The 21903-nt window shown below is 30.1% G+C and overlaps 1 protein-coding gene across 1 annotated transcript in view; it reads right to left on the reverse strand.

Annotated features, from left to right (window-relative positions):
* LOC109707801 overlaps positions 1-8129 on the reverse strand; it is a 15574-nt gene extending 7445 nt beyond the window's left edge. The window contains exons 1-10 of the mRNA XM_020229330.1: positions 7259-8129; positions 6918-7109; positions 6603-6746; positions 6357-6497; positions 3399-6216; positions 3091-3142; positions 2843-2913; positions 1105-1497; positions 941-997; positions 344-360 (exon numbers count right to left, since the gene is read on the reverse strand). Coding sequence (XP_020084919.1) covers positions 344-360; positions 941-997; positions 1105-1497; positions 2843-2913; positions 3091-3142; positions 3399-6216; positions 6357-6497; positions 6603-6746; positions 6918-7109; positions 7259-8129 — 4756 coding nt within the window. The remainder of the gene's footprint in view (positions 1-343; positions 361-940; positions 998-1104; positions 1498-2842; positions 2914-3090; positions 3143-3398; positions 6217-6356; positions 6498-6602; positions 6747-6917; positions 7110-7258) is intronic.

Genomic DNA, 21903 nt, shown 5'->3' on the forward strand with positions numbered 1-21903 from the left:
AGGGAAAGTGTAGACATGATCTCTTCAATAGCAATTGAAAAGTAATATTAAACGTCGACATAACTTCTGTAACGTGGTCTTTGGCTACTTCATATCAGAAATAATGACGAATACTACAAACTCATGAAATGTTTGAGCTACATTTAAATATCAAAATTCTTAACATAGGAAAAACCAAATATGTTTAATACAATATAATTGGAAAGAAGCTGAGAAAATGATAATAGTTTATGAAACAGAAAAAAGTTGGTTTAAAAAGATAAATAACGAAGATGTGACTACGTATAAAATATAAAAGTATATAAAACTAAATCATTTACACATATTAATAAAAAAGGAATACCTCCAAAACGTATTAATCTTCAAAAGCGTCATAAGATAAATAAAGTTTTGCGGTTGAAAGGAAGTGTCCAAATTAATTTTTGAGATTTATCGTTAGTTTATAAAACAAGATTAGAAAAACGTATACAAAAAAAATATAATACTCTTTAATAATAAAATACTATTATCTGATTTTATATAATGATGAATTAAGTATTTTTTCATAAAATAAAAATGACGGTTTAAAGTTATCAGAAATATTAACATAATGATTAATTTAAATAGGAATTTAAAAAAAATATAGAATCATGTGCTCGTATTATATCGTTTACAAATACTGAAAAAAAAACTTTTGAGAATGACTTAATTGATTTTATATAATAATAAATGAAATATGTTTTATATAAAATGATAAAACAATAAAAAAATTGGGAAGAATAAAAAATCCAAATAACTGGTGTAAGGTTTTTATTTAAACTTAAATTTAAAATATTGATTTTGTATTTGAATATTTAAATGTTAGAGTTGAGTTTGTTTTACAATTCTAGTTATAATAATAAACATTAGTTTTTAACGTATAGATTATAAAAAAAAATGTAACAGAGAACTTTTCTATTACCTAAAAAGTCTTTTTCCTTTTCGGGATATTGGTGTTTCGAGGATTGATTGAGAGCTCCTGCAAAACAAAGAATAAAACATAAATTCTGAGGGAAAAAAGATTTGTATTGGTAGAAAGAATTGTAAATGTTTAGAAATAAGAATTGTCATATATATTTTTCTTACATTGTTTGTATTATTGGATCTTCAACTATTTCAGGTCCTGAATCATTCTGAGATGTATGAGTAGTATGATCATCATTAGTTTCTTCTAGAGTATCTTCAGCATCTTTCGTATATATCTTTTTTTTTCCTTTTGTGTCTAGATCATCTATGAAAATCTTCGTAACTTTAAACGACTGCGCATTTATGTTTGATCTCCGAGAATCAATAGAGATTTGAAAAATATAAGTCTGGCCAACAACATTCTTAAAAACAGAAGGAAGAACAAATTTATCTGCATTTGCGGCGATTGCAAGTTGTTGAGCAGGGATGCGTATAAGTTCTTGAGCTATTTTACCAAAAATTATGAAGTTTGTCGTCGCAATTTCATCATCAACAACAGCATCTAATTTGTACCTATTTTAAAGAAACTTCGAGCATTAGTTTTTGAAATATATGTGTGTGTTTGTATATATATGAGTATTTATTCGGAAATCATACCATGGGACAGGAGATTGATCATTTTTTCCACATTGTCCGCACCAGAAAGTATCAGCAAAATCCTTCACTGCTGCTTTGCAATTATAACAGGCTCTATACCACCATCCATAGGTTGTATCTATGGATACTAATTTGGCTTTACATGTATATTTTATATCCTAATATATAATAGAACAAAAGATTAGTTTTTTTCCCAAAGAAGAATAAATAATAACAAATGGAAAAAAGTAGAGAAATAACGATAATAAATTTACCTTGATGGTAGATATATCCATTTGAACCAACTCAGCTATGCTTATACGATTTTTCGATGCTTGTTCATAGGGACTAAGTATAGGTTTGTCTAGAAGCTCTATATACTAGAATCGGTCTATAGCCAGTTGTTTGCTGTATTCAAAAGTTTCTTGTAATATGTCGAATTTATTGTATAAAACAAAGTACAATAGGTAATCTACTTACGCATCAAGATGAACGGAACTCTTCAACCGCCGGTATTTGTAGATAATATATATCCTTGATGCGAGCATGTGGATATATAAACTTCATCTAGTTGCAAAAAATTAGTATCAAGTTAAGTTCATGAAAAATCGAATTCATAAAAGATTAAGAAATGAAAAAAAAGATTGCAACGTACCTCTATAATTTCGTATTGTCATACTTGCAAGAATATAATAATTGGATCATCAGTTTCTTTCTTGCAGCTAATTGGTTTTCAAAAGTAAGTGCAAAGTCATCCCATAATGTAACAGATAGAGTGTCATTTGCTGCAAATAATAGTCAAGTTTAAAAAAATGTTAGTTAAAGGAAAATAGAATATGTATATAAATTTTTCACAATGTTTTAAGGACTCACTCCAAATCTCGAATTTGTAACTTTTTTATTGGAGTTTGTTTTTGCGCAACATACGTATACGAAGCAGGTCCAGCACCTGCTATGGTTCAATAACATCTAAGAAAGTGCAAAGACAAAGAAGTTCATTTAGATATTGCATATATATGTATACACACACATACACACACACACACATATGCATATATATAGTAAATAATATAAAGAGTACCTATCAGATAAGTTGTTGATTGTTTTTGGTTTTGATATAGTCGTACTTGACGAAGGAAAAAGTATGTAGGGAAATGTTTCGATGTTTTCTGTCACTTTTAGAAAATGTGTCCATTTGCCTAAATTGGATCATATGTTTTTGATTAACAGCTGCATAATTATTTTTTGCCAAGATCAGATTAAAATTTTCGACAATATATACTGATCTTCATCAATCAAAGATTTAAAGTTGTCTGCATCATGTTTGCGAATAGTTGCTTGCATTGAGTATCCCTGTTGAAATATCATCATATTAGCAATTAGATAGAAAATAATTTGATATATTATGTAGAATAGAATATGATAAAATCTCTTCATCATGAGAAGACATTCTAGACTGAGGATGTCATTTTTAAGCAAAGGTGTCTTTGCTTCCCATATTCTACTAATTCTGACTTTGTTTTAGTTTGCCGTTGCACCGAATGCAGTTCCTTTAGAAGAGTAAATGTCATTGTTCGATATCCTGTAAATTTTAGAAATGAATAGAATTGAATTAGTTATAAAGTGCAAAATAAATCTATGAAATTTGACAACAACATATAGAAAACATACGAAAATAAAGTGAGAATTTATTCATATTTAATACGCCATAGTTATTAATGCAAAAAAAAAACATACGATTTGTTTTATGTTACAAAATCGTCAAAGATTTCAGTAAAAACAATATTGCGAGTGCATCCTTCAGGCTCGTCATTATTATTTTCTATTAAGATTCGCACCCTTTGCGTGAGGTAACTCGTGAAACTCCAACATAAAGTTGACCATGTGAAAATACTGGTCTTCGAAGATATAAGCCAACATATTGAAGTGTCTGTCCTTGACTTTTGTTGATTGTCATGGCATAACACAAACGAATAGGAAATTGCCTTCTTTTCAAAACAAATGGCCACTTTGTTTCTGTCACATGTGTTAGAATTCTAGGAATATACACTTTCTGACCAGAATGATTTCCTGTAAAAATTTCGGCTTCTATAACTTTTGATGCTAATTGAGTAACAATTAATCTGGTTCCATTACAAAGTCCTGAATGTTGACTTATATTGCGCAGCAGCATTATAGGACAACCAACTTTTAGTTTCAATTCATGATGAGGTACACCATTAAACTTCAGAGAATTTAAGAAATCAACTGGGTATAGGATATCAATTTCTTCAGTATTCCCTGATGAGCTGCAAATTGAATCGGAACTCATATAGCATTTTTCTTCACCTGGAATTAAAGATAAGACATACGTATTTACTTCATCTGACAAATCATTGATAGGTGCGATTATAGCCCTGTCTCTCAAATACGAAGAATTATTATAATTATGCTCGAGATCGTGATAAATTGCCAAAACAATATCTCTAATACTATCGCCGCTATTTTTAATAAGCATGTCGTCGGGTATCTTAATCCAAGTAGGTTCTTCTTCATTTTCCAACTTAATAGCGTCCAATTTGCCGTCGCCCAAGTCAAGTATCCATTTGGCAAAACTTAAGATATCTTCTTGTGCTGCTGTATTTTCTGAACATTTATGCAATCTCATGTTCATTGTGAGCCGAAAAATGTAGCAATCATTCCATATGTATGATCTTGTAATTGATGCATTTATTATATCCTGTTTTGTTCCGCCGACAATAACAGGTAGTATCTGTCTGAAATCTCCTCCAAGTAAAATAGTTTTTCCTCCGAATAGTTTTCCTGTAATAGTAATATCATCTGTTTCAAGCACATCCTTTAATGATTTATCTAAAGCTTCGAAACAATTTCTGTGATTCATTGGTGCTTCATCCCATATAATTAAGCTAGTATGATTGAGCAATTTTGCAAGCTGTGTGCCCTTCTTTATTTCGCACGTCGAGAAGTCGTCAACTTTAATAGGTATTTTAAATCTCGAATGAGCCGTTCGGCCACCAGGAAGTAGAAGCGATGCGATTCCCGATGAAGCTACAGCCAAGACGATTTTACTTTCTGATCGTAGCTTTGCAATTATTGTTCTCCAAAGATAAGTCTTTCCTGTTCCACCGTGACCATATACAAAAAAAACACCTCCTTTATTTTCATAAACAGATGCTAAAACAGAGCGATATATAGTTAGTTGTTCATGCGTCAAACCTTTGTATAAGTTCTCATGTTCACTTCTCAACATATCTGTGTCGTAATCCATTTCTTCTCTCAGAAGTCTATTGCTAATATCTTCCATAACTATTCTGTTTGGAATAGGAAGTCTGAATTGAGAGAGCGAGCTGCCATTTTTATTGAATAATATATCTAATTCACATAAGACATAATTTTGTAATTCTTCCTGAGGCATTTTAAGGCTCTGAACTGCTAAGAGATTTTTTAATCTATATACAATATCATCAGACATTAATCTCCAATAATCATCCAATAGCTTTGTAGGTTCGGCCACCTCACAAAATATAATTATAGAAACAAAAAGATGTCTTAAATCTGAAGCAGAAGACCAATAAGATGCTTCATCCAATGCCTGGCGCCATTCTAAGTCATCTCCAAGCAAACCAAGAGCATCACATGCAGCACGAAATGTTTCATAAACAACACCGTTAACAGTCCTGAGTTCTTCATAAGTTTTGGCACCCTTAATTAAGCTTAAAAGCATTCTCAAAAAATAAAGCTCTCCCGAATTCGGATGTATATAAACAACTCTTCCAATACGATTTCCCCTTTTTCTTCTGGACCAAAATTTGTCGGATGAATGCCAAACCCATTTCGTAGGGAATTCTACATAAGTTAGTTCGCAAGCATCGTCGTGAAGTTGGTTTGTTGCCATCCATTCCGTAAACATAGTTTTTCTGACATTACATCGATTCATAACGTCAACTAAATTTTGTTCTTCATGATATACAACATTGTTCATCAATGGCATATGAATAGTTAATCGCTCAACTGTGGGTTCTCGACGATGTATATCAAATTCAAATAGTCTCCAAGCAGCTTCATATGCTGATAAATATCTACAATCTAAATACTTCTTTATTTCATCTGCTTCATAATGTTGCTGTATGGTGTTCGGAGTAGTTGGCAACTGATTATCTTCAATTACTGCTTGTATTCGATCTGGCCCTTTATTTATATACTTAAATAAATATTTGATAAGCATTGACTTGTTGCACCATTCTACATTAATGTGAGCCTGATACTTGAGAAGTAGTTGTAGATGATAAGGCAAAACGTATCTGTTGTCAAGATCAATTCCATTTTTTGTAGTATATCTTCCGTCATTCCTTCTTCTATATATAGCAAATCCATTTTCATCAAATAATGTTTCTGCTCTAAATTCTTTTGGAAAATGCTTGGAGCATTGACCTTTGCTCATGCACGGTGCTTTCGAATTCACCAATCCACATGGCCCATGGATCATAAACTTTGTAACCGTTGCATATCCAATGGGATTAATATTTTTATCTAGAATTTCTGCAGAAATAGTCGAATCAATATCTGCAGCTTTTGGTAGTTTGTTTTCCACACTGAGCCAGACCAATATATGCACATGCGGAAGACCTCTTTTTTGAAATTCAATCGTGTATAAATCTAGATAGAAAAAATAACAGATAAAAAGTAAGAATTCAAGCATAGTACTATAGCATAAAAAATAAAAAAGTGGATAATAAATATATATATATATATATATATATATATATATATATATTGACAAATAAAAATTCACATACCAGCGACAGATTTTCCAAAGAAAATTTCTTTTTTTATATCCGACATCAATGCATCAACTTTCATCTTAAAAACTCTACAAATAATGTCAGGACGATCCTCAGCTTTTTGACCCGAAATGAACTGTAAAGCATCTTGTATTTCTAACCATTGTGTATTGCATGTGAATGTAATAAACAGATCAGGATGGCCACAATGTCGGCAAATAGCAATTGCATCATGATAGTTTTGAATCATATATCGAGGACCTGCAATAAAGCTAGACGGCAAAATAATCTTTTTTCCAATAGCGTTTCCGTCAACATCGCCTGCAACAACAGCATCCTTAATACCTTTATAAACTTCCAACCGCAAGTCCGACTGATTTCTTCTAATATAATTAAGTCGTTCCTCTTCAACACACGAAAAAGCATCAACAATATATTGCTGGAAAAGCTTTCCTCCACTAATTAAGGTTTTTCCTTCTTGTAATCTATTTTGTATTCTATAAGCATAAAACTCGCGCATTGTAACACAATTTCTGCATCCTTTTTTTCTACGTGATAGTTCACTGTATTTTATACCTATCCTGAAGCCATCTTCTCCATATGGAAATAGAATCGGATATTGCATAGACATAAAAGAAGGGTGTAAATCACTAATACGCTGCAACTTTGATGTCTTATATTCAACAACAATATCTCGCTGACGATCAGCAGAACCGAAGTCATCAACTATTAAACCAGCAATTTCAGAAGCTGTTGGAGCAGTATATTCTGATAAATGTTCATTTCGTGTTCCAATAAGTCTCAAAAGGTGTTGAACAACAGTTCTATCAATATTTCGAATCTCATCGATATTGTTGAATGCTTTCATCCTATTATCAATTTCGTTCTCAGTATCATAAATATATAACTGAGCAAACTTCGGACGTTGTCNAGTCTCAAACGAATGGGCATATAATCAATTTGTCTGAAACGATCTCTTGCCATTCGAAATACTTTGACTAATTCATTTTTGCAATCAAACATTTCTATTAGATGTTGAACAACAGTTCTATCAATATTTCGAATCTCATCGATATTGTTGAATGCTTTCATCCTATTATCAATTTCGTTCTCAGTATCATAAATATATAACTGAGCAAACTTCGGACGTTGTCCATCAAATGGAAGTAACGAACCCATTCTGTGATAGTTTTGCCCGCTAATTTTGAACACATACGGTCCTGTTCTTCTATTTATCTCGGTATCAATCTTTGCCCCAATAGATGTAAATGCAAATATAGAATTGTATGCACGTATATTCTGTCGAAAGCTTGCGGATGTAGCAGAACCTCTATAGTCCAATAGAGAATATAGGAAATCAGGTGAATTTTGCAATAATGGTAAAGAAACCTTCCCTTCCTGACAGCATAGTGCAAATTTTGGAACAGTGTCATTGTGAGATTTATAAACTCTTTCTGAATACCAAAGTAAAGCTCCACATGACTGACATTCATATTCTGGTAATCCAAGATACAAACATTCTATATTTTGCGTGGTATTTTCTTCTGTTCTGAATAGTACACTTGAAACACTGAACTGCATCTCACCACAGTCACTTTCACAATCAATAGATTTAGCTTTGCGCTTCCTTTTTATTTGCTGCGTATTATTAGTTTTAAAATTTGAAGAAGAAGCATGATCGCCACAATTTTGAAACTTTGTAGAAGAAAGCCCTCGATTACTTCTTCGCTGAGTAAGAATAGCTTTACGTATTCTCCTATTTTCTTTATATACTATTTGCTTGTCCATGAAAGCGAAACTCATATTCTAACCTATCATAATTATTAATGCAAAAAAATGGTTATAGAAAATGTAAGATAAGGGGGAAAAAAAGAAAAATGTATAGCACAAAACAACTTCGAATGTATAGATAAATAATTGGTTTATATAACAAAGTTGAGTATACAAATAAGACATACCTAAGAAAAAAAGGTAGAATGTAGCTTTTCGAAGATCGATGATTATAATTTACGAAAATGTTCTGCAAGTAGATAAATCAAATTAGGAATAATGTAGCAGTTATTTATTTAAAATTTACAAATTACAACTTGAGAGGATGAAAGGTTTAAAATTCACAACAGTCTAAACATCCAAAGAAAGGATAAATATTTTGTTTTTCAAAGCATTAGGAATTAGTACATACTTGAGTATATTAATAACTTGATTTGTAATATCAGTTGTAATTATAGACTTTTTCTTTCTCGACATTCCACACAAATTTTATATATATTTATATACCATTATTTTAGTTGAGCTACTATAAATTGAAAACGCAAATAAGTCAAAATGATAGCCAATTATAACTTACGCAAAATATTCTGCAAGTAGATAAGTTTATTAATTTAGCAATAAAATAGGAGCAATTAATTTAAAATTTACATATTACAACTTGACAGCAAAAAAGGTTCAAAGTTCAAAAGAGATTAAATACTCAAACAAAGTCTAAATAAATTTTTTCATTGTAAGAAAATTTACAACACAGTTGAATACATGAATAATTTGGTTATTAATGTCTGTTGTAATTATAGACTTTTGTTTCTTCAATACTGTAACCATAGGCTAAAAAAGAAACCTTTTCTTATGTACCTCTTAAACCTTATGAAATACTTTATATATTTTTAATTTTTTTTGTAAATTATTTCAGGTAAACTTTGCATTAAATTTCTACCAAAATACAAAAGAAATGCAATAGAAACTTTTCTTATCCGAAACTTAAAAAATATATAAGAAAAATTGGTGAAATAGAAAAGTATATTCGAACTGGGAAAAAAGTAAAAATATTTTTTTTTGTTATCGGTAAGAGACTATTTTTGGACTATTTTTTTGAAAATCTATGGCAATTAAATTTATTTTTTCTTATATCATACACTTCTAAGTTTTATACTTATAATTATTATTATGCCAGAAACTGAGAAAAGATGTATGGCTTATCATAATCCAAATAAAAATTTAAATAGTTAAAACATTAGCATTAACAATCAAAAAATTTACATAACCATACAATTAGTTAAAGTTCGGTGTATCTCAGAATTACATTAACATTCATTTGTATCATACTTTTGCATATAAAGAAATACATTACATCAATCAATCTAAAGCAAGGAGTATTATAAATTAAAAAGACCATTATAAAACCAATAGAAATACTAATAACAAAGTCATAGTTACTAATTTCTCATATAATTGCTTTTGATTGTTGATTTTATATATTAAAGTTTAAAAGAGTTGTACCAATATAATCTCTCATATAATTGCTTTTGATTGTTGATTTTGGATATTAAAGTTTAAAAGAACAATATAATTGCTTTTGATTGTTGATTTTATATATACTATTTATATTTGGTGAAATAACAACCATACAATATACTGTAAAATATAGCAAACGATTGCTCCCTAAGCAAAAGAGAAAAAATTAAAAAGGTGAATGATGAAAAAAAAACAAAATAAAATATGAAGAAAAAAAGACAACAATTTTAGCATAACAAATAAAGATCCGAATCCGAGCAAGAAGCAAAAAAAAAAAAAAAAAACGTAACAAAAGAAAAGAAAACACATGTATACAGGGTAAAGAAAAATAGCTTCATACCAGGTTAGTACTTGAATAATTTAAGTAGCTTTTTACTTATACACCAAGTAACCAATCATATAATTCATATAGATCACATCTCTCTATAACACATACTAAATGTTGTATCCAAAAAAGAGATTTGATGTAAAATTGGAAGTAGTTAAACAAAACTGTAACTTATAAAATTAACTAAAATGCTCAAAGAGAAAAAAAAACAAAAGCTTAAACTAAAGGGCTTTCATGAAGAATAGAGCAAAACTTTTTAGTAAAATCTTTATCAAATACTTAAGATAACAAATTAGTTAACTTCCTGATTTCAGCTCACACAAAACATTACAAAACAAAATCAATATAATAATCGAAACAAATCTATAAACTCATCAGTACTCCAATTTTTACATTGCTCATAAGTTAATTTTTTTCTTTGAAAGATAACAAAGTAACATAAAAGTAAGCAAGAGGAAGATCTCCTGCTTGTCTCAAGCAATACAGAGCCAGGCAAAAATTCCTATGAAAACCAACCTTTTAATTGCTAACAGACTTGGCTTCTCAAAACTACACAATTATTTATTAAAAAAAATTTGGCCAACATGCCATATTCTAGTAGAACAATTATTAGTTAAACAAAACTCTAACTCGCAAAATTAACTAAAATGCTCAAAGAGAAAAAAAAAGGTTAAACTAAAGGACTTTCATGAAGAATAGAGCAAAACTTTTTAGAAAAATCTAATTCAAATACTGAAGAAAACAAATTAGTTAACTCCATGATTTCAGGTCACACAAAACATTACAAAAGAAAATCAATATAATAGTCGAAAATAATCTATAAACTCACCAGTACTCCAATTTTTACATTGCTCATAAGTTATATTTTTTCTTTGAAAGTTAACAAAGTAACATAAAAGTAAGCAAGAGAAAAATCTCCTGCTTGTCTCAGGCAATACAGAGTCAGGAAAAAATTCCTATGAAAACCAACCTTTTAATTGTTAACAGAGTTGGCTTCTCAAAACTACATAATTATTTATTAAAAAAAATGGCCAACATGCCATATCCTAGTAGAATAATTATCAATTATTTAAAAAAATGATAGCAAAGAAGCAAGCTATTACAGCAAAAGCTTAGGAAAAACAAAAAAAAATCCAAGTTGTTGAGTTGTTTCAGTAGAATGCGTATCATTTGAATATTTCTACTTGGACTATAGAAAAACGCCAACAGCATCATCTTCACAATAAACGAATGCTTTTTGGTATACCAATTTGGCAATAAATGAAAACCCATTTCATTTAGGTATCTACCATTTACATTCTTGCCACTTTTCCAGTTTGAATCTGTAGACAAAAAAAAAAGAGGGAAAAAAACACAACAACAAAGAGTGCAGGAAAAAGGGCGAAGCATTAGAAAGGACAAAACAAAAAAATCTGAATATATCAATTGATGCAAAAGACTAAATAGTTGAAGAGCAAGATTAGCATAGCGAGAAAAAAGAGTGAAAAATAACAAACAAATCTAAGAAAAATATATACAGCCAAGCGCAATGAGAAAACTTTCAAAACGCCAAAGTATAAGGGGAAACGCATAACAACCAGAAAAACAGAAATTCGGCTCAACTTTACTTTTCAACAGTACATAGCTATTTATCAAATTAAGCTGGAATAATATCCAACATTCCATGCTATGCACAAAAATAACAAACAATTTTTTATGTATGCAAGCTGCGAGCATTGGCATAAGAATGACCATTCCACCATGTCTTCATAGAGTATGTCATATCTTTGTTAATTTCAAACACTATAGAGAAGGCCAACATCATATACTCTATAGCGTACAAATTTCAGATAAGTGTGCTACTAAACAATTAACCTGCTGAAAATTCATAACAATGGTTCAATTTCAGAGAGAAGTTTGGAAACAAATAGAAGCAAGTATATTTTGATTCAAATCAGTTTAATAATAAGAATAGTAAAGTAAACTGTGCAATTAACTTAGCATTTTTATAATGTGAAGGAAAAAGAAATAGGTAAATAGCATATTTAAATAGTTCAAAAAGCAATGAATGTTCTCAGACAGTAGAAAAAAATTTTAGTATGTACATATATTTGTTAAATTATTAGGAAAAAAAAAAGAAGGGATAATTGACACCAGAGGAAACACATAACAAATAGAAAAATAAAAATTTGGCTCAACTTTACTTTTCAAAAGTACATAGTTATTTATCAAATTCAGTTGAAATAATATCCAACATTTCATGGTATGCAAAAAAATTATAAAATAGATAAATAGCATATTTAAATAGTTCAAAAAGAAATGAATGTCCTCAGACAGTATAAAAAAGTTTCAGTATACACATATATTTGTTAAATTATTAGCAAAAAAAAAAGAAAGGATAATCAATGAAGTCAAATGGTTCCGGAGAGCTCAATTTGACGGAAAAACTTGCATTATTATTTAAAAATATTTTCTGAATATTTTTTTAGTCAACAAAATAGTGCAAGTATCAGTCTAAGACCATCAACATTGGTCTTTTTTAATTTTTACATCATCATTGCTTAGAGAACCAATTGAGCACATAGATTATCCATTAGATGTGATATTACATAGAAGATTGTTAGAGAGACTTTATGTGAATTGTATATGAAAAAAATGTAGCTGAAATCGATTAACTGTGCACATTCAATCCTTCGAGAAATTATTGGTTAACAAAAAGTTAATTGAAAAATGATTCAAACATGTAAATATCATAATTAGACATACAGATGCAATCCACTTAAAAAAGCTTTTGGTTGAAAATGAGTTATAGTTTGTTATGGCATAGCTATTTTGATTAATAACATATTTTTGTTGATTAAATCTAAAAATAGATTGATGAATAAATCTTTGGCAACTAATAATTTTTCGAATGATTGAATGTGCACAGTTAATCGATTTCAGCTATATTTGTTCATATATAATTCACATAAAGGCTCTCTAACAATCTTTTATGTAAAACCACACCAGTTAATAGTATAATATAAAAAAAACAAAGACATTTCTTTCTAAAAATTCCTAGACTAAGAGACAAAAAAAATATAAAATTGTCAGCTTCAAAACTTAAATATAAAATTAAGTATCTAAAGTTTATATTATAAATTTGAAATGTAAAAATTTAAAATTTTTTAGCATAATTAAACAATAACGCACATTTTTTTGGTACATAGCAAACATTCAAGGGTAGAAATAATACAATGAGAAATATAAAAAACAGCAGTATGATAGTACTGGGAAAAAAGAAATGGATAATAAGTGAAGTGAAATGATTCTATAAAAAGTAATTAAGCTCAAGTAGCGAAAAAAACTTACATTTTAAGAAAACTTTAATTGAACTTGATTGTACAACTGTAAAAACTGCAGCAGCATATAGAACAAAAGGCATGAAATATAATCTAAATTTTTTGTAATAAACCCAGAATGAAATACATGCAAATAAATACAGCAAAAGAACTATATGAAGTAGTCTAAGAAAGGACTGTTTCAGCTCAAGAAGCACTGTTTCAGTTCAGGCTCACCAACATCTTAATAACAAAAACTTTTGCAGGCTATTGCTTAAGGGAACAAATTTTGAATATTTGGGAGGGGAAAACAAAAGCGAAAAAAGAGACTTCTCAATACTGTCCAAACTTGTAATAGTCTACATCATTTCCTCCACTATATCATATTGGTGATCTGCAGGGGTTCTCTTAATAAAACAACTCTAGTTTTTGCATCAAAATATATGAGAAATTTCAATTGACTATTTGTCATAATTTAATCTCACATATACTTTGCCACAACAAATTAGAGTATTATTTTGACAATGAACCAAATTATATTACTAAACTATTGGGCATAATTTTACTAATTTGTACTATTTGTCCTAATTTGGCAATGCACCAAATTTTACGCCACATATAATCCAATATAAGTTAGACCATGATTTCTCTATTTAAGTTGTAGATTCTTTTGTATAATCAGAATACTTGCCATGTTTCTTTACCTTTTATCTCAATTAGTATCATTTATATATTAATACAATCATGATTTTAATCATGCAAATATTCACAATTTGTAACTTTCTTTCGCTTACTAAATAGATATACTGTACAGTACCTATTCCTTGTGAGTTATAGTTCACGTAAAACATATACAGTAAAGCTGATAGAGTACATACGAATAAACTGTTACCATATTTTATGTGAAATTTCCTACTATACACTTTAAGGAATATATCTTATTCTTATCCAAATAATTCCAATAAAAATACTCCTCCTACTCTTTGTATTTTCTATAGCTACTGTCATAAATCAATAAATAGTACAAAACAGGAAAAATATAATAGAAAGATTAATTTCTCTTTCCTTCTTCATATGTTTCTAATATTTTATTATCATGTTATAGTATTTCCATTTTTAGATAAATAACAGTTATAAAACAAAATACCGAGATTGTATAGAGTAGGAGAAGCATTTTTATTGAAACCATTTGGATAAGCATAAGATACATTTCTTTAAGTTTATGGCAGTGTATTTTACATAAAGTATTGTCATAATCTATTAATATATGATCCACCAACTTCACTGTATATGTTTTAAACTTTTTTAATTTTGTAATAATTAAATTTTCTTACAACAATTAAATTTTCTTATAGTCATTTTTTTAATAATCATTTGTACTACTTTATTCTTATTGTTGACATCAAAAGAAGACTGAAATATTTGCATTTGCTTAAAAATAGTAGCAAGATATCGATATCATCCTAAACACAATATATGAAATTAATAGTTATAAAAAAAACATGTGAGTTCATGAAAAAGACAGAACTAACATAAGCAGCAGAAACAACAGCAACATCCAACATAAATTCGTGGACTTAAAAGTAGGCAGCAGTAAATGTTTTCTCTATTAGTAATATGGCTCATTTGGTTTCCAATTAATGTAGGGTTGCACGAATTTTGCAATTCATGCCATCCTCCAAACAGTAATAGAAACCATCATCATCACCGGCATTGTATTCACACCACATGTAGTTCTGTTGCCAAATCACAATTTTTTTACTTAGCTTATGTATCTAATTTTTTAAAAAATTATACACAAATGTTTCTTTTATCTTGCTAAATTCAATTTATGAATATTTGTGTGATGATCAAGTATTCGCAAATCAAGAAAAAGTCAAGAGATAATCACTACAATAAAACAGCGGGGGAAAAGGGCTTCTAAGCACAGCCACTACAAAAAAGTAATAGATAATCATCATAGAAAGAAACCAGCAAAAAGATCAAACTTCAAACCAGATAAGATCCGAAATAAAATATCCAAGATTATGATTTTACATGCAGAAGTAATCTAACAATAAATTGTAACTGCATCACAGTTTGGGAAAAATTATAACCAACGCAGTAGAGCAACTTAAGAGTAATACAATTTCATACCACTTTGCACAGTCACAAAGGCCGAAGAACACATCCGCATCCATGAACAAAGAGCAAATAGTGAGCACAGTAGTAATAAAACATCTAGCCAGAATAATTGAAAACACTGTGTGACTCTGATACAAAAAAAATAAGCATCAATGGTTAAGGTCCAATGCACAAAATAATCAGGGAAATCACATATAATAACTAAATCCAACTGTTTCCAGGAAACCATAACTAATAGTCACCACCTGAACCCACAATAATTTATTTTTTGTAGCATAGGGCATGGAATGATTGGCTTTGTATATTACAGCGGGTATAAGATTCATAAAACCCGTACAACTAAACATGTGCATCCAATCCTTTTAGTTTTAATGAGGATAAACGTTAACTTTCGGTGCTAAGGACCCTGGTCGACGGAAATATACTTCTTGTGCGTGAGAGGGTTAGAGAAAACAGGGTCCTTTTTCTCTCTCCATCTCACCAAAAAGTAATACCGTATTAATAGGGATCGTGTACGATACAGATCTCCTTATGCCATAATCTTTCATTTCCATTCTTCAATTTGAATGGGATAATTTTATTTGTATCCTTGAAACTTCAAATAATTGTAAACGCCTCTAACAAAAAGTTTAATATCAAAATGTATCTCCCAGCATCTATTAGTGTAAATCTTAAAATTATATTATATTATAATGAAGGGTAAGAATGAAATTAAGTATCCACTTTATAATGGTAAGGGCAATTGATTATGGCCGACATCTTCTTATTTTTTCCTTTAATTTTATCCCATGGCTTAAAATTTCATTTGATTTGATTCAAATATATAATTTAGTTAGAACAAAAATTTAATTAAATAGGTAATTACTATTTAATAATTAAATATTAAATGACATTAATTCGCTAGTTTCAACTCAAAATTAATTAGTCAAGGCATATTGAAATTAATAATAAAGTTATTACCTTGTCGAATTTAGTCTTTTCAAATTATTATTTAAAATAATATTTTCACAAAGTCCATTTGATTACCGAAATTTTAGTTTGTCTTTCATAATGTTATAACTTCTTTTTTAGTTTGAATTTCAGACTTATAGTAATGTTGTTTCTTAGTCTATAATGTAATATCATAAACACAAATTTTCTCTACACTTAGTTACAAATAAAAGTTGTTTATTACTTTACAATCGGTGCACGGCAAGAAAACTAGAATAACAAAATGAATTATCCTGTCATATCTGAGCAATGAAAGCAAAATCAACAATTTAATTTAAGCAAACAATTTATTCCAAATAGAATTTATTTCAATTGAAATAATAATATTTTTTCAACTAAAATCAATTGAATTACTAAAATTTTTAAGTCTATATATTAAGTTTAAATTACTTCTGAATATAAGAGAGGATATTATGAATAAAATTAGTAATGATCAGGGATACAAGTTTGGAAATATAAATACTATTAACTTAATATAGATGACATCTTAATGGCAGGGTTATTGTTGAAAGTTTCTTTAAATTTAGAGGGGTTACAAATGAATGTTATACTTTAGAAAGGGGTTCTGTATAAAATTTGAATGTTGTTTAGAATGGTATAGGAAAATTTTCCCTAATTTGAATATATATATATATAATCCAGTGAGAATGAAACGGAAAGGAGTGGTGAGTAGTAACCCCCACGTGTGTGCACCCAAAGCGCACTCGTTTGCATCCTCATCGAAACACGAGCAAGTAAGACGATGCTAAGCGGCGGTAGGAGAGAGAGAGACACTATTGAAGCGTGTTGGGAGGAAAAAAAAAAGTACACAGTAATTTTTGGCAGTATATAGTTAAATATACCCAAAAAAGTAGACGTAAAAAAGTAATATATGCCAGCATCAAACCAAGGAAAAAAAATTCCACGATTGCTTACAGCAGCTAACTTATTCAAAGAATAGCATCAAGTTTCTATACGTTTAAATTTCAAATAAAATTGTAAAATTTCAAATAGATTTTTTAAATTTCAACAAGATTATAAAATTAAAATTTGAATTTTGAAATTGAAAATTATCACATTTGAAATTTAAATTAATTTTAATTTAAATTTTAAATTATAAATTCAAACTTTAAATTTCAAATAATTTCAATCTTCAAATATTCAAATTAATTTCACAATTTCAAATATTCAAATTATATAATTTCAAATTTTTGAATATTTATCAAATTTAATTTCAATATTCGAAAATTTAAATATATTATTAAAATTATTTAAATTCTAAATATTTGTAAATTAAATAAAAATTCAATATATTATAATTTTAAATTTTAAATTTAATTTCAAACACTTTAATAAAAAATTTAAACTTAAATATTGAAATTTAAAAATTTAAATTTTAAATTTCAGAATTTTAACAGATTTATAAATTTCAAATTCTCAAAAGTCTCATAGGTCAATAATTTCAAATTATTTAAATTCTATAATATTTTAAATTTTACTTTATTATAAACTTATATAAATTTAAAATCTATAAAATTCATATTTATAAATTTTAAATTTAAATTTTTGTTTTAGAAAAATTTAATGGAGAAAGTTTAAAAGTATTAAATAAATTATAAAAATTTTAGAACATAATTTTTAAATTTATAAATTTTAATTTATAGGAATTTTAACTTTGAAAATTAAAAAATTTAAAATTCCATAAAATTCAAAATTTCACACATTTTTCACATATTAAATTTTTAATATTTTAACTTTCTAATCTTAAATTAGAAAAGACTGTGAAATTGTACAGTGCTGTATTCCAGAAACATTACAAATAATGAAATCCGTAGAATTTTTAGAGTTGCATGGATTCGTCCTATTTTACTAAGACCCGAAACCACAGTTTATAAATTCGCGTGGAGATACTTTAACTGTGTAGCCTAAAACAGGCCCTAATTTCTTAGTAACTGGAATTTTGCATACTAATAAACCGAATTAAATTGATTAATTGTTCAAGGGTTCAATAATCAACAAACCAAAGTTCTAACAAATGTTAAAGTTAAATATTTAAAATACCGTCATCTTCATAACTTAGATTTTTTTTTAAAATAATAATTTTGTATCTAGTAATATGATACAGTCAGAATTTAAGTTCATGATTATTGAATCGCTATTTGGTTTATTCTAACAAAAATATTGAATTTTTCTTATTAATTTAAAACTACGTCATAGACTACTTGCATAAAATATTGTTCTTTTTTATCTTAGCTTTAGAATAAAAAATCGATCATTTCATTTAATTACATACTAAATAATAAATATTTTTGCTTAATATTAGAATCGGAGTTTTTTTTCACCATCACATTCAATAATAATAATATAATACTAATAATAATAACATAATTTCATGAGCGGCATAGGATCATTGTAATTATCTATTTGACTTCGCTTTTGAGCATTGCACTGTTACCACATATGAGATAGAAAATTAAGCGTCCGAATTGCAGGTTCATGTAATGAAAAAATGTGTTACGCTAGAAGCAAGTAAAATAGGTTTATATATGGACTAAAGTTGTCCTCGCCTTCCTGGCAAATTACTGCCATATGCTTTACGCAATAAGACTTTCATCCGAATATATGAATTACAGTGTTTACTGTTACAAATTAAATACTACGTAACATTTCGTCACATGCACCTCATGATATGGTGTCTTTACTCCATATTATATAATTATATAAGAGAGAGAGAAGAGAGAGAGAGAGAGAGAGAGAGCGACCTAGATATGCTTTATAGTATATCTTCTTGTATTCATAATTTTCGGATCGTAGATCTACTCGTTTGACCATTTACTCATGAGATCTATATCTATTCACGACGCACCGCTAAATCCTATTGAACTATTATCATTTAACCGGGAACCACTAGCATCCTAATGTGCATCATCTCTTTCATCAATATCGAAAATTTTGCACAATACTCTTCATCAATGATACGAAAATTAAATGACGACATAGTAATCAAGCACTTTGTGCTGTCGATGTTTTTCGCCGTAAAATTACTCTTTTGACTTTTCCATTCAATTTGGATCATGCTATTCAGCAACTATCCGCTAATCCCTTGGGAAACAACTATCATCCTAATTGCATCACCCCTTTATCTAAGGGTCCGAAACTAACGCACAAGCGCTGATACTCATCAATCAGTATAGTATGGCCTTAGATATGGTACCGGGGGTGGTGAATTAAACAATTATCCGGATTAACTTTTTGATACTAATTAAGTAACCTGTATTAACATGTTTTGGAAGTAATAAAAGTACCAAGTTTTAATCATTTCATATTAAAAATAAATAACTGATAATATCTAATTAAGATTTTTACATTTAAATAAAAACTTTAAGAATCATATTCCTAGAATGACTCAAACAAAAAAAAGAAGTTAAAAGAGGTTTAATTAAAAAAAGGCGGATGGTTTTCAGAGACGTCATAGTTTTGAAGTATCCCATTTATTTTTACCTAACTTTTAATAATCGAGGAATGATACTAACAAATTAAGCGCTGGTTTGGTGTCGAGTTATGTAGATATTACAGAGAGTTTTTCCGATATATTCCATATTTTTAAATTTCTAAATGAGATTATTATAATGCTGCATTAGCAGATTTGATTAAATAACATAATATTAATATAATGCTGGATTGAAAATGTTTATACTGGATGAACTAAACGCAATAATCCGTTTAGGATAATTCGAATGCAAACGCAATAATCCTATCAGGATTATCCTGTCAGGCATATTTGTAATCCTGTCAGGATAATTCGAATCAAACGCACCCCTGTTGTACAAGGGGTGGGCATAATAAATAAGTTAATGTTCCAAAAATAAAAAAGTATACACCGGTACATTTTGTTATACTCTAACGATAAGATTTTCTAAGTGGGAACTGTGTATAATATTTTTTAAATGTAATACCCTCATTTTGACTGTTTGGGGCAATAGTCGGTTCATCTTTTTTTGATTAAAGAATGCCACCTGCCACTATTCTTTCAAATATTTTATCCCTTCAATTAAAAGATTGCACTTTTTTGTTTCTCCTCTAGTTTAATTAGCGTGCATGTGGAGAGCACGGGTAGGAGGCCGAAGAGCTTCGCAGATTCCGACCACCGAACTCTGACGCCTAACCGCGCTAAGCATCCCGTTCGAGGGTACGGTTGGATCGAGATATTGCGCTGCGAGGCAGCTAGCGAGGGTGGTGTTGCCGTGCTCGACGCCAAGCAACGTCGATGTCCGATTAGCCATTGAGGTAGTGTTCCGTTGGCATGCTTCAAACGTATTTCATTTCGACCATTGAGTACAGGGAGACTACTGTCCGCCACTTGGTGCTGCTTGCAGAATTTTCAGCCAGTCGCCGTCGGTATTTCAATTCTGTACTCGGCGTAGGAGCGTCGGTTTTCGACGGAATTGGTTCGTTGATTCCGAGCTTCGAGAGGAATCCACGAAGCCCTTACTTGCTGGATTTGGTAAGGTTTCTAAGAGTCAGAATTTCGCTCTTCACTGTTGCTTGTTTTTGGAGGCAGAATTAATGTTTATATGCTCGGATTCTCCGTGTAGAGTTGGCGGGACCTTGACTTCGGCCTTGGAGGTTTTCGACGTTTCGGCAGGCGTTTATTCCGACAGCCGAAGGAGGGTTCCGCTGCGCCAGGGATTAGCGATCGAGGTGGATTACGACATCCGGTTTTGACCTCCTTCATATCCAAATCGTCCGACATATATACCGTTTCAATTTTGGATAATCTATTCTAGCTCGAATTCATGGATTCAAATAGGTAGATTGCATATCTGAATTTGGAGCGATGCGTAATAAATGGAATTCAAGGTTACACATGTTGACTTGATAAATTGAATTTAGAGAAAAACTTGCGATTCTGGACCTGTCACTTGATTAACTGCCTGATTTAGCTCGCTAGGAGACCGTTATTAAAATTCGTAGCTATCGCACGTATCCCTCGAAGATACTCTAGGTGTTTAGTAGACATACCGCTCGGCTGGTAGCCGAGTGGATTCTTACAGTGTTTTCAGGTTGTCCCGGACTGTAGTGGTCCACGTAGAGTGACGGTTGGACACGTATCCTGGGCCTTTTTGCGTCAGACTTGTGCCGAGGCACGTTAAGCTTTTTGTTGTAACCAGTTAGATCGATTTCTTGACTTTGCTTGCAGAGCTCGTTTGAGCTCAGACCAAGATAATCGCTGGCATACTCGGTTGGGTAGCGCCCACGGTGCCACTCGGAAGTCAGGCTTTGTGCTCTCGCACTTGTGTCGCTCATGTGCAGTTGGACATTGCTTCTCCAGACCAGTTAGTGTGGAGTAGACGCCGATAGGTCGCAAACGGTAGGGACGGCGTGATTCACAGCCGGGACGGGTATGCTTACAGTCCCGATTGGATGGTCAAATTCGATATTTCTCGTGGTTAGTGTAAACATGATAGGTAAGATGAACGATAAGCGTACGAGTTTAGTTTCCCTGCTTTTTCTGACTACTGTTACCCGCAACCCCCTTCTGCTACTTAGTGGGTGG

Source organism: Ananas comosus, linkage group 3 (genome assembly GCF_001540865.1).
Source record: "Ananas comosus cultivar F153 linkage group 3, ASM154086v1, whole genome shotgun sequence".
Taxonomy (NCBI): domain Eukaryota; kingdom Viridiplantae; phylum Streptophyta; class Magnoliopsida; order Poales; family Bromeliaceae; genus Ananas; species Ananas comosus.